Here is a 14,050-nt window from a genome sequence, read left to right as displayed (position 1 = left end):
CTTACCAAGGGTAAAGGTAGTTTTATCTTACAGAATGAATGGCAGATTTGGTGCTATTCTTGCTGATGAAATGGGTTTGGGAAAAACACTGCAGTGTATTTCACTCATCTGGACACTCCTGCGTCAGGGACTCTATGGAGGCAAGCCAATAATAAAGAAGATACTTATTGTTACACCTGGAAGCTTGGTGGTTAATTGGAGGAAAGAATTTCAAAAATGGTTAGGAAGTGAAAGGATCAAGGTGTTCTCTGTTGATCAGGTAAGACACATTTTAATCTGTCCTTAGAAATAGTTTTAAAAATCATTACATTTGTAGAAATTCTGTTTTTTATTAAGAATTTTCTTTAACCTAGTCTTCATTCTGCACTATCCCTAAGGATCTGAGTTTGAATTCTAACTGTTATTTACTTCCAATGTGACTGATTTAATCTCCCAAACTTTTGGGTCAGTTTCTGAATCTGCCTAATGAAGGGGTTGTCAATGTGGGTCAATGATCTTATGAAGCATTTAAGTAACATTGTAAATTTTTTATCTGCCTAATTCTCATTTAATAGATATTCTTTGTTGTATCTCTTTTGATTGTTTGCTTAAAGTTCCACTGTGTCAATCAATCAACAAGCATTTATTCATTCATCTTTGTGTGTCTTTAAGTTTTGCCGTGTATTGAAGCTGCAGAGAAAAAACAGAAATGGTCCTTGTCCTCAAGAAATTAGATTTTTTAACATACATAAGTGACAAGATAAATAGATCTAGGTAACTAGAAAGTAGAGAGAAGACTAAAGGATTAAAGGAAGCCAGTGATTCCAGGAGTCAGAAGTGAGTGGGGAGAGTTGTGGGTGGGCAGGAGAGGACAGCCTCATGGAGATGGGAGATGGAGGGAATAGTGTGTTAAAACACTGGAAATGTTAAAAAGAGGCCAAGTTGTGAAGAGCTTAAAAATAAAAGAATTTATATTTGGTCCTTGAAGGAATTAGTGAGTAATAGGAATCTGTATTAATGTATTTGTGTATTAGAGTATTCCTATACGTCCTATTTAGTTTCCTTTAGCCTTAATTTCTGTTGGGACTGTTTAATAGAAATTGAAAAGTGTTGGTGATATCTTGGAAATTAGGTATAATGCTTAAATTATTATCATAATTATTATATTATATAATTAATATTATCATATTATCATAGGCTTGTACCATTTAGAACTAAATAGGACCTTAGAGGCCATGTAGTGAAACTTTCTCATTGTACAGATGGAATAACTGAGTCTCAAAATAGGGTAAGGGATTTAATTTAACCAAAGTTGCCAGGAAATAAAAGGTATAGACAGGATTTGAACCCAAGTTCTCTGACCAGCATCTTTCCCTGTACCACTTGTGCCTTTTCTGATAGATTTAAATGAGAAGTTTTAGAACATTAAAAACTTTTATAAAAATCTAAAATAATGAAGACTTTTTCTTTTATTGTTGGTGCCACAAATACTAGTGAAGTGCTGATTTAATGAACCCATACATTTCTTCAACTAACCCAAAATAGTATACCTTTTAAAACATAATTTGATAATATTTATTTGTTAATGGTTAGACTAGCTAATTACAGTGCAAAGGATCCACCTTCATAGATTTAATTCTTTTGTAGGCTACTTCAGGCTTTGTCCCTGACGCTACCTGCCTTGCATATTATATATAGCCAGGAGACTAGTCAAGTAAGTGTTGATCGATACAAATGTATCTTTACTAATGAAATAATAATTTAATGTAAATGTTCTGACATAAGAAATTGGCAGAGTATCATCTTCATATATTAAAAAAACTACATGCCTATTTTCTCTTTTTTGAGGAATTAATCCTTTTATATTAGGGAAACTTTGGGTTCAAAGTCAGAATTGAAAATCTTCTCACCAGCATAGTTCTTCGAAGTTGGTCATTGTAGAAGGCCAAAATGAAAATGTCTTATAATTATCACCTGATGTCAAGAAGACTTTGGACATGTTCAGATTAGGGACCTCTCTCACCTCTGTGCCTTTGCACAGATTGTCTGATGGACCTTAGAATATACTTCCTTCTCATTTCCATTTAAAAATTTCTAGTTTTCCATAAGGCTCAGTTTATGTGTTATTAGTACTTTCTTTTTCTTCACTGTTTCCCTGTTGCTGCTACCATTGGAATGTATATATGCTCCTTTAGTGCAGGGATTAATTTTTCTTTTTCTTTGTGTCCCTGGTGATTAATATAGTACCCAGAAAACTTTTTGAAAAGGGTGCTGTTATTGTCCCTATTTTACAGATGAAGAAATTGAGATGCAGCAAAATGACTTGCAATTAAAGCTATTAAATGTTTAAGGCAAGATTCAAACCCAGGCCTTCTTGATTTTAATCAATTACCAAGTATTTTGGGTACTGTACTAAGAATTAGGGTTACAAATATAATTAATGAAACAACTCCTACTTGCAAGGGCATTACATTTTAGAGGGGAAGAAATATATAAAATATGTACATATATATATATATATATATATATATATATATACATACACACACAACATCAATATAAAGTTAACAAATTCAAACTATACAAAATAGTTAAATATAAGTTAACTTGGAGGGAGGGCAGGATGGTACTAGTAATGGTGCTTGATCTGTGTCTTGATGAAGAGAAATTTTTGTGAGTTGTAGGAGAGTGTGTTCCATGTGAGGTGATCACTGTGGAGACACCCAGTATTCTGCACTGTTTCATAGAGAACAGCATGAGCAAAAAGCCCAGAGGGGAGGCCTCTTCTCAGGGTTGAGAGAAACTTGGTTTCCCCTAGAATAAAAGAGGACCTAGAGAGTAGTGGTTTGAGAAAAGGCTGGTAAAGTAGTTTGAGATTCAGATCAAGAATTTCTTTGGTAGGCAGGAGGGATCCCTGAAGAATGTTGAGTTGGAAGAATGATAGGACCCATTCTATGCCTAAGGATTAGTCAGACCACTGTATGAAGAATGAATTGTGGTTTTTGTGGAAAAGGGGAAGCTAAAGAGCTGAGATAAGACCAGTGAGAGTTTATTGTGGCAGTTGAAGGAGTTAGTAATGAATGTCTGTACTAAGAAGGTAGCAGTAAGATTGGGAGGGAAAGGATGCAAAAGAGAGACATCGTATAGACCCTTACAGTAGGAACCTGTATATATAATCGTGTGTGTGTGTGTGTGTGTATGTCACACACACACAATGTATAATCTAAGCTATTTTTAAAAATTTAATTTATTTTGAATTTTATAATTTCCCCCTAGTCTTGTTTCCCTCCTCTCACCCCCCACAGAAGGCAGTCTGTTAGTCTTTATATTGTTTCCATGATATACATTGATAATATATCTCCTGACAGCTGACTTGACTGTATCCCATAGGTTTTGGTATATTGTTTCATTTTTGTCCTTATCTAGGATGATATCATTAATTCTTTCTATAATTTGTTTAAAATTTAGTTTCCAATTAGTTTTTTGGTCTATTTCTCCCTGGCCCTTTCCTGCATGTGATTTTTATGCCATTATAATCTGAAAAGGATGTATTTGCTATTTCTGCCTTTCTGCAGTTGATTATTAGGTTTTTTATGCCCTAGTACATGGTCAATTTTTGTGTAAGTACCATGTACTGCAGAAAAAAAAGTATATTCCTTTCTGTTCCCATTCAATTTCCTCCATAGGTCTATTATGTTTAGGTTTCTAACACTATTTACCTCCTTAACTTCCTTCTTGTTTACCTTATGGTTAGATTTATCTATATCTGAGTGTAGAGTTTTGCTGTCTATGTCTTCCTGTAACTCCTTCAACTTCTTCTCTAAGAATTTGGATGCTTTACCATTTGATGCATACATATTTAGTATTGAAATTACTTCATTGTATATGGTACCTTTTAGGAGGATATAGTTTCCTTCCTTATCTCTTTTAATGCTATCTATTTTTGCAACTGCTTTGTCTGAGATAAGGATTGCTACCCTTGCTTTTTTTCACTTCAGTGAAGCAAAATATATTTTGCTTCAACGTTTTGCCTTTACTCTATGTATCTCTGCTTCAGATGAGTTTCTTGTAAACAGCATATTGTAGGATTCTAGTTTTTAATCCACTCTGCTGTTTGCTTATGTTTTAAGGGAGAATTCATCCCATTCACATTCAAAATTATAATTACTAACTCTTTATTGCCCTCCATGCTATCTTACCTTTGTATTTTTTTCCCTTTTCACTTTATCCATATTTCCCAGTATTTTTTCTCTTCTTTTTTCTTTCTTTTCTTTTATTTTTTATTCTCATTTAGTACAAATTTTTTTTTACATTAATAAAATATTCTTGTTTAAGAGTAAATGAAATACCCCCTCCCCCCCATGAATATAGACTTGCTTGAGCGATAAAGTAAAGGGGAGAGAGAAAAAATTAAAATAAAAAAATAGTAATAATTGTAGGTATGGCCAGGTGGTGCAATGGACGAAGCACCAGCCCTGGAGCCATGAGCACCTGAGCCCATATCCAGCCCCGTAGACCCAACAATCACCCAGCTGTGTGACATACAAGCCACCCAATCCCCACTGCCCTGCAAAAACCAAAAAGAAGCAAAAAAAATGACCCAAAATAAAATAAAATAGTAATAATCATAGGGGTGGCTGGGTGGCGGACAGAGCATTGGCTCTTGAGCCAGGAGCACCCAGGTCCAAATCCGGCCTCAGACACCCAAAGATCACCCTGCTTTGTGGCCCCAGGCAGGCTACCCAGCCCCATTTTCCCCTGCACCCTCCCCCAAATAATAATAAAAAATGTGCTTCAGTCTTTGTTCCAACACCAACAACTCTGTCATGGGTGGATCACATTCTTTATGGTAAGTCCATCACAAAAGTTACTTCCATATTTTTCCACCATTGCCATTGCTGATTGGAACTCCCTCCTTTCTTATTTCTCCACTGCCATGTACTATATTTTCTCTCTCCTTTCACTCTGATTCTGCTGTAGGGTAGCTGAGTGGTGCAGCAGACAGATCCCTGGTCCTGGGGCCAAGAGGCCCTGAGCCCCCATACCACCCCTTAGGCCCAGAATCCACCTGGCCCTATGGTCCTGGACAGGCTTTACAATCCCAGCCCCTTGAAAGAAGTAAAAATGAAAATGTGTTATATCTGACCACTGTCCCCCCATGGTCCATCCTCTCCTCCTTTATTCACATTCCCACCCCTTCCCCCTGCTCCCCCCTTCCTTCTTACTCCAGATGTCTATACCCCATTGAGTATATATGCTGTTTCCTCTCCTAGCCACCTCTGATGAGAGCAAAGTTTCCCTCATTCCCCCTTGCCTCCCCCCTTCCATATCATTGCAATAGCTCATTGTAATAAAGAAAAATCTTATTATATGAAATATCTTGGCCTATTCCCCCTCTCCTTTTTCTTTCTCCCATTCCATTTCCCTTTTTTTTCTGTTGACTCCATTTTTACACTATATTTTGTCTTTGAATTCAGCTTTCTCCTGTGCTTCAACTATAAAAGCTCCCTCTACCTGCTCTATTAACTGAGAAAGTTCTTATGAGTATTATCGGTATCATTTTCCATGCAGGAATACATGCAGTTCATCATCATTATTAAGTCCCTCATATTTTCCCCTTCTCCTCCAATCTCCATGCTTCACCCAAGTCCTGTATCTGAAGATCAAACCTTCTGTTCAGCTCTGGCCATTCCAAAAGGAACCTTTGAAATTCCCCTGGTTCATTGAAAGTCCATTTTTTCCCTGGAAGAGGACATTCAGCCTTGCTGGGTAGTTTGTTCTTGGCTGCATTCTAAGCTCTTTTGCCTTCCAATATATTGTATTCCAAGCCCTATGAGTTTCCAATGTAGTTGCTACTAAGTCCTGTGTGGTCCTGACTGCAGCTCCACGATATTTGAACTGTGTCTTTCTGGCTGCTTGTAATATTTTCTCTTTGACTTGGGAGTTCTGGAACTTGGCTATAATATTCCTAGGGGTTGTTTTTTTGGGATCTCTTTCTCTGGGGGATCGGTGGATTCTCTCCATTTCTATTTTGCCCTCTGCTTCTAGAATATCAGGGCAATTTTCCTGTAGTAATTCTTTGAAAATGATGTCAAGGCTCATTTCCTGATCATGACTTTTGGGTATTCCAATAATTTTTAAATTATCTTTCCTAAGTCTGTTTTCCATATCAGTTGTTTTTTCAATGAGATATTTCACATTTTCTTCTAATTTTTCATTTTTTTTGTTTTGAAGTATTGATTCCTGATTTCTGGTAAATTCATCAATCTCCCTGAATTCTATTCTTTGTCTGAAGGATTTGTTCTCCTCAGAGAGTTTTCTTATCTCTTTTTCCATCTGGCCAATTTTGCTTTTTAAAGCATTCTTCTCCTCAATAACTTTTTTGAACTGTTTTATCCATTTGACCTAAGCTGGTTTTTAGCATGCTATTTTCTTCAGCATTTTTTTGGATTTCCTTGACTAAGCTGCTGACTTCATTTTCATGTTTTTCCTGCATCTCTCTCCTTTCTTTTCCCAGTTTTTCCTTCTAACTCCCTCATTTGATTTTCAAAGTCTTTTTTGAGCTGTCATAGCCTGAGCCCAATTTCTGTTTTTCTTGGAGTCTTTAGATGCAGGAGCTTGTGCTTCCTCATCTTCAGACTGAGTATTTTGATCCTTCTTGGGCTCATTTGCAAAATATTTCTCAATAGTGTTCCTCTTTTTTCTCTGCTTGCTCATTTTCCCAGTCTGGGCCTGGTTTTTGAGGTGCTTCCTGAGCTTTTGGGACACTCCCACAAGGGTCTCAGTGTGTGAGGTTCTGTCCTCCCTCCTGGTCTGTGAATGACCATAAGTGTCCCCCTCTGCCACGGGGCTGAGGTGAGGGGGGCCCTGCTGTTCTATGGGGGGCGCCTAGACTGTGATCAGGATCTGAATGTGGTCAGAGCCCCAGAGTCCTGTTCCAGAGGCAGAGGACAGAGCTCTGCAGGGATCTGGGCTGCTTGATGTGTGCCCTGAGGGCTGGGCTCCAGGTGCTTGCTCTGGCAGAGGTCCCCTGCTGTTCTCCCACTTTATGCCTTGTGCTCCCCGGGGTGTAGCTCAGGAGACTCCCCTGCTGTTGTGAGCTGGGGCTCACAAGGTTACCTTGAGTAGGAGAACTGCCTCTCTGGGTCCCTTTGTGGGTTCTGTCTCTCGAGAGTTTAGTTAGAGTCCTTAGTTTAGAAGTTTTATCAGAGAGCGCCTAAGACTTGATCCTTTCTTGTTGCCATCTTGGCTCCCCCCTCCCCAGTATTTTATTTCTGAATACCACTACCTTCAGTATGTTTGCCTCCCCTCCCCCTTTTTTCCCCTTTCCCTTCTATGCTTCTTCCTTCCCTTCCTTCTGTTAGTTCCCCCTTTCCCCTTTTAATACTTGAAAGGTAAGATAAATTTCTTAGCTGAGTGTATTTATGTTAATTTAAACCAAATCTGATCAGAATAAGATTCAGGCAGTTCTCACCTCCTCCCCCTTCCCCTTTATTGAAATAGGTCCTTTGTACCTCTTAATGTAATAGGATTTATTTACCTCATTCAATCTTCTCTATCCTTCTGTCTCGTTACTGTCCCCCTTTTTAAGGAGGTATTATTTTTAAATCATTCTTAGTCACAGAGAAGGCTAAGTATAATCTCTCTAATAGAGTCAAAATTCTTGAGAGTTATGAGTCTTCCTCCCAGGTAGGGATATAGTCAGTTTCATCTTATTGGATAGCAGTTTTTTTCTTTACCCCCACCCCCCCCTTTTTTTTTTACCCTTTTCATGTGTCTCTTGATTCTCCTGTTTGAATTCCAGATTTTTTATTCAGCTTTGGTGTTTTCATCAGGAAAAATTGGAAGTCTCCTATTTTATTAAATGTCCATCTTTTTTAGAAGACTCAGTTTTGCCAGATAGTGAATTCTTGGCTGCATTCCAAGCTCCCTTGCTCTTCAGAATATCACATTTCAGGCCCTTCAATCCCTTAATGCTGATGCTGCTAGGTCCTATGTAATCCCTACTGTGGCTCCTTGATATCTAAATTGTTTCTTTCTGCCTGCTTGCAGGACTTTCTCTTTCATCTGATAGTTCTGGGGTTTGGCTACAATATTCCTTGGTGTTTTCATTTTGGGATCCCTTTCCAGAGGGGATTGATGTATGATTTCAGTAACTATTTTGCCCTCTGGTTCCATGATATCAGGGCAATTTTTCCATCACTAAATCCTGCAATATTAAGTCCAGGCTTTTTTTCTCTTTAATATTTTCAAGGTGCCCAATGATTATTAAGTTGCCTCTCATGGTTCTGTTTTCAAGGTCAGTGGTTTTGCTGATGAGGCATTTTACATTTTCTTCTGTTTTTTCAATTATTTTGGTTTTGTTTAACAGATTCTTGTCTCATGAAGTCATAAGTTTCCACAGACTCCATTCTTTTTTTTTTTTAAGAAAAGAATTTCTTCATTTATCTTTTGCAACTCCTTTTCCTATTGGTCAATTCTATTTTTTAAGGATTTTTCCATTTGACCAATTGAGGTCTTGAGAGAATTATTTTCTTTTTGCATTTGTCCAATTGTATTTTCCAAGGATTTGTTTTCTTGTTGCAAGGTGTTAATATTCTCTCTCAGATTTTCCAATTGATTTTTTTTTTTTTAGATTTTTCAAGGCAATGGGGTTAAGTGGCTTGCCCAAGGCCAAACAGCTAGGTAATTATTAAGTGTCTGAGACTAGATTTGAACCCAGGTACTCCTGACTCCAAGGCTGGTGCTTTATGCACTGTGCCACCTAGTTGTCCCTTCCAATTGATTTTTAAACTCCTTCTGAATTCTTCAAGGAAGTCTTTCAGGGCTGGAGACCAAATCATATTCTCCTCAGAGGTTCTAGATCTCTCTGAGTTAGGGTCTTTACCTTATAGGTCATCTTCTATTGATCCCCCTTTCTGCTGGCCTTCATTTTCCAAAAATCTTGTGTTGGGGTAGGGGCTGGTTCACAGGGGTTTAGAGTTGAGGTCCCTAGAGGCTTTGCTCACTTGGCCTAGTAACTCCAAGGGGGCCACTGGTAGAACATGCTGATTGCTTTCTCTGGAGTGTGTGACCTTGATTTGAGGCCCTCTCTCTTGGCCTGGAGGTGGGATGGGTGGAGCTGCTGGATACTTTTATCCTTGAACAATTTGGGCTGTGCCCTAAGTCAAGGTAATTATTCCTATTCCGCTGAGGGAACTCTGCTGCTCATACCTGCACCTGGGGAGGTGGGTGGCTTAACAGCCACCTGTTTATGTTCTGGGAAGAGGGTTCAGTTGAAATGAGAGTATGGAGTCTGAGGAGGAGGAGGAGCTCCAGAGGAGCCCAACTGATCAATGTCCGCAATTCTTCCCACTGGAACTAGCCCTCCAGCCCTGCTCAAGCACCCCAGACCATCAGTTCCACAGCCAAAGTCTCCGTGCCCTGGTTGGCTCTTGTACCGTGGCTCCCACAGTCGATGTGTTTGCGGCTGATTCCTGGCCCTCTGCTCTGTTTCATCCCTGCCCCCCTCCCCAATACCCAAAGACTGAGCTTGTTCATAGATGTTCTTCTCCTAGCTTTTTTTCCCCTGGGTTTTGTCTATTGAATTTATGTTAAGAGGTTTCTTTCATATCATATATGAGGGAAGATCAGGAGACCCTAGCACAGTGCCTGTCTTCTCTCTGCCATCTTGACTGGAAGTCCCCTGATTTTTTTTAATATGAGAAAACTGAGACCCTGAAAAATAAAACTAAAAATCCTATCTTTTGATTCCAAGATCAGTGATCTTTCTGCCCTTCTTTTTTTTTTTTTTTGATAGAAAGGTTGATCTGAAGGACCTGGTAAATGATTGGCTTCAAGATTGAAAAATCAAAGATAACCTCAAGGTTTTGAATTTAGGAAACTGGGTGAATGATGATGTCACTGACAGAAGTAGTTAAGTCAGAAGAAGGAGTAGATTTGAGGAAAAATAATAAACCTGACTTTGGACATATAGTTTGGTGGAACATCAAAGTGGATGTCCATTGATAGTAGCTGGAGATGCAGGTCTAGTGCTTGGGAGAGAGATTAGAACTAGAGCTAGAGATTTCCGAGTGATGTAAAGAGAAGTGAGAGTTGAAACCATAGGCATGAACAGAGACTAGAGCAGGGGTCCTTAACCTTTTTTGTGTCATGGATTCTTGGTGGGGCTTATGCAACTTTTCTCAGAATTTTGTTTTAAATGCATAGAATAAAACATACAGGAAGCTAATCACATTCAAATTCAATTGTTCAAAAAATAGCAGTTTTGCAGACTTCAATCATTCAGTTAATCTCCAGTGGTCCTGATTCATATCTGACCATTGGACCCAGATGGTTCTGGAGGAGAAAGTGAGGCAGTGACTTAGCACAACAACCTTCATTCAAATCTAATTCATGTGCTTGTCGTGGTCTTCTTTGAGAAGGAAGGACAAGCATCTTCATCATCATCATCAAATATTTATTAAGAGCCTGTTACATTCCAGGTACTAAGTACTGGAAATTCAAAGAAGGATAAAATTAGAGGCTTTGCTCTGAAGAGCTCAAATTCTTAAAGGAGAAACAACATATAAACAACTATGTACAAACAAGCTATATAGAAGATAAATTGAAGATACCAACACTAAGGCAAAATGGGAAAGACTCCCAGTAAAATGTAGGATTTCAGCTGATAACTTGATGCCAGCCAGGGAAAGGAAGAGGCATAGATAAGGAGGGAGACTGTTTCTAGTATGGACTGAATGAAAATGCTAGGAGTTTGTAGATGGAATATTTTATTTTAAGAACAGCAAGGAGGCCAGTGTCCATGTATCAGAAGTGAAAGGTAGAAGTAGACTAGAAAGGGGGAAGGGGAAGAGGAGGTAGATATGAAGGTCTTTGAATGCTAGCCACTTGGGTATAAGCCCAAAGATGACAACAAAAGCTTTGTTATTATACAAATAGATAACTAGCTGCCTCTGTGACAAATAGCTCAGCAGGAGCTCCAACCACTGCTAATCTCTCCTTCTGATCATTCTTTGGATGACTTCTTTTCTAATTGTTCCTGTTCTCTCTCTCTCTCTCTCTCTCTCTCTCTCTCTCTCTCACTCTCTCTCTCTCTCACACACACACACACACACACACACACACAAAACCTTACAAAAAACCTTACATTCCCCTGGGCTGCACTACTCCCTTTAATATAAGAGCTCAAACCTATTGGTAAAAAAAGGTCTGGCCCAGGGTTTATATTAGTATAGGGAACTCTGTTGTGGGTAAACTGTCTCTACCCATGCAGCAGCTTTTCTCAAATTTAGTCTTAGAGAGTTGTCTGGGACATTAACACAGAAGTGACTTTCCCAGGATCACAAAGCCAATATATATCAGAGGTAGGGCTTTAAATAGACCTTTTGGGGTTCAAGGCCAAATTTTCATCTTCCCCCTTGGGATGCAAATGCAGAAATCAAGGTAGTTGAGGACGCAGAAACGGTCACTGGATTTGCTATAGAATGCTATTAACTCCATTTAATAGAACAATTCTGTAGGGTAGTAGATGTGGGAGACAGTACAAAGAGTGGAAGAAAATTAGTTATAAGGGATGCTTGCTATTAGGTATAGTTTTCTTTTCTCTTTGGGAGAGGGGAAGCTGACAGCATATGTGACTTGGAATGCCTCTGGGGATTCTGTCCTTCTCTTGATACAGTTGAACTTAACACAGTTGAATTTGTTCCCTTGTCCATTAAGTCAGAATGAAGCAGATGCTATCGAGAGGTTAGAGTTTGGTCAGATATCAAAGATACGAAAGTCACCTGTTGTCTTGATTTTGTCTTTCCCCTGGACTTTTATGTCTCTAGAGGAGAGAATATCTTATGACAACTTTGTGCAACTCTGCTTCACTTAAATCCAATTCATGTCTAAACCATCACCTGTGATGCTGTTGTTCCTCTTCAGAATGAGGGCAAACAACATCAGTGAAGTTCCCTCATTTAAGCATGAGTTTGCTCAAATTATTTCTTGGTCCAATTTTTATTGTGTCCTCAGTTTGTGAGAGGGAGAGGGAGGAGGCAGAGTTTTGCCTAACTGAATTGTTTCAAAGGTCATACTTTCATAGCTGTGGTACAGACAGGAAGGAGCTCTGGAGTCTTATCCAAGGTTATGACTTCCTCAGTTCCTTAATATGTCTAGCTATTTAGATGACTTGCTTGTTATAACTTATCTTGTCTCTTTAAGACCTCTTTGGTCCTAGTATGTTGTCTTGAGATATATTCCTGTCCCCAGCTTCAATTCTCCCTTTACACACAGAAAACTCTATATTATTTTTTAAATCCTTTTACTGGAGGAAAGCAGTATGTTACCTTTCACAGCAATATTTTCTGGGTCTTACACCATTTCCATCTGTTTCTTTTTCAGTATCATTGACATATTATATCAATATATAAAGCACCTAGGATACAAAGTTAAATTTAAAAATAGACCTTGCCCTCAAAAATCTACCTGAGGTATACAACATATAAACAGTTGAGAAACTGCCAGATATTTTGTGGAGAGTGCCCTAAAAACTAGGAGGAAAGACTTCTTGTAGAAATGAGAGCTGAGCCAGATGGATCAAACCCAGAACTTATTCAGGAAGTAAATGATCTGCTGACTTCTTTACAGGCTCTCTGAGAATCTTATCAAGTTGAAACAGTCATTGAATGAGGTAGAGATGGAGCGGAAGTACATGCCTGTTAATGATATCCTTCTTGCATCTTTACCACTGATATTTTTTTTTAGGTTTTTGCGAGGTAATGGGGTTAAGTGGCTTGCCCAAGGCCACACAGCTAGGTAATTATTAAGTGTCTGAGGCCGAATTTGAACTCAGGTACTCCTGACTCCAGGGCCTCTATCCACTGCATCACCTAGCCGCCCCAACCACTGATACTTAATAAAATGAAATTTCATTTATTTCTTCCCCCCCCCGAAAAACTTTCTTGGAAATTGAGACAGTAGGAAAAATATAATTCTCTGTACCATAAATAATAAATAGTGGTTACTATTTTCCCCTCCAGCACTGAAATGTTTTCTTGGTGAAATAGGGCAATAAATAGTGGAATATTGTCTCTCTTAATGCCATCTAGTGGCTGATTAAAGTATCATTTTCTTAAATTCATTGCTGTTTATCTACCAGTAATTGGAAAAGGTGGAGGAGGGGGAGGAAAGAAGTTTAAGTGAAACATTTGATTTAGGCCCTTGATGTTAGAGAAGTCAAGTGAGTGAGAAATGTCAGATATATAACATTGGTCATTTTTTGTCCAAGTAACTGAATTTTTTTTAAATTTTATTTTATTTTTCCAATTCCATGAAAAGGTAGTTTATAACATTCATCCATTTGCAAGTTTTTGAGTTCCATATTTTTTCTTTCTCTCCTTTCCCTTCCCTTCCTCCTCCTCATGGTGATAAACAACCTAGTAAAAAGTACATGTACAATTTTTTAACTTATTGTTTTACTTATTTCCATATTAGCCATGTGTGAAAGAGGAATTAGAACTAAGGGAAAAAAATGAGAAAGAAAGTAAAAACATAGAGGAAGTTTTAAAAAGTGAACATAGTATGCTTTGCTCTGCATTCATAATTAGTTTTCTCTCTGGATGTGGATGGCATTTTCTATAGCAGGTCTTTCAGGATTGTCCTTGATCACTGAACTGCTGAGTGGATCTGCATCCACCATTGTTGATCATCTCAAAATGTTGTTGTTAAGGTGTACAGTGTTCTCTTGATTATGCTCCAAGTAACTGCATTTTTTTTTATTTTTTGCAAGGCAAATGGGGTTAAGTGGCTTGCCCAAGGCCACACAGCTAGGTAATTATTAAGTGTCTGAGGCTGGATTTGAACTCAGGCACTCCTGATTCCAGGGCCAGTGCTCTATCCACTGCACCACCTAGCCATCCCCAAGTAACTGAATTTTGTAAGATATGGGCAAGTTGTGAAACCTCTTTGGATCTGCTTTCTTTCCTTGAAATAGATGATTTAGATTTTAGAAGTCTCTTTCAGTTTTAAATCTTTTATTAGCCTATGATGTTTAATGTCATTTTAGCTATCAAATTGTTGTTGTTTG

The 14,050-nt window shown here is 38.5% G+C and overlaps 1 protein-coding gene across 2 annotated transcripts in view; it reads left to right on the top strand.

Moving 5' to 3' along the window:
* Positions 1 to 14,050, top strand: part of RAD54B (RAD54 homolog B) — a 121,708-nt gene that overhangs the window by 87,854 nt on the left and 19,804 nt on the right. For both annotated transcript variants that reach the window (XM_074200226.1, XM_074200228.1), the window contains one exon: positions 34 to 259. In XM_074200226.1, the coding sequence (XP_074056327.1) occupies positions 34 to 259 (226 nt within the window). The remainder of the gene's footprint in view (positions 1 to 33; positions 260 to 14,050) is intronic.

This window comes from Macrotis lagotis, chromosome X (assembly GCF_037893015.1).
Source record: "Macrotis lagotis isolate mMagLag1 chromosome X, bilby.v1.9.chrom.fasta, whole genome shotgun sequence".
Lineage (NCBI taxonomy): Eukaryota > Metazoa > Chordata > Mammalia > Peramelemorphia > Peramelidae > Macrotis > Macrotis lagotis.
The sequence above is the reverse complement of the archived record's forward strand: the minus strand, read 5'-3'. Positions and strand labels throughout refer to the sequence as shown.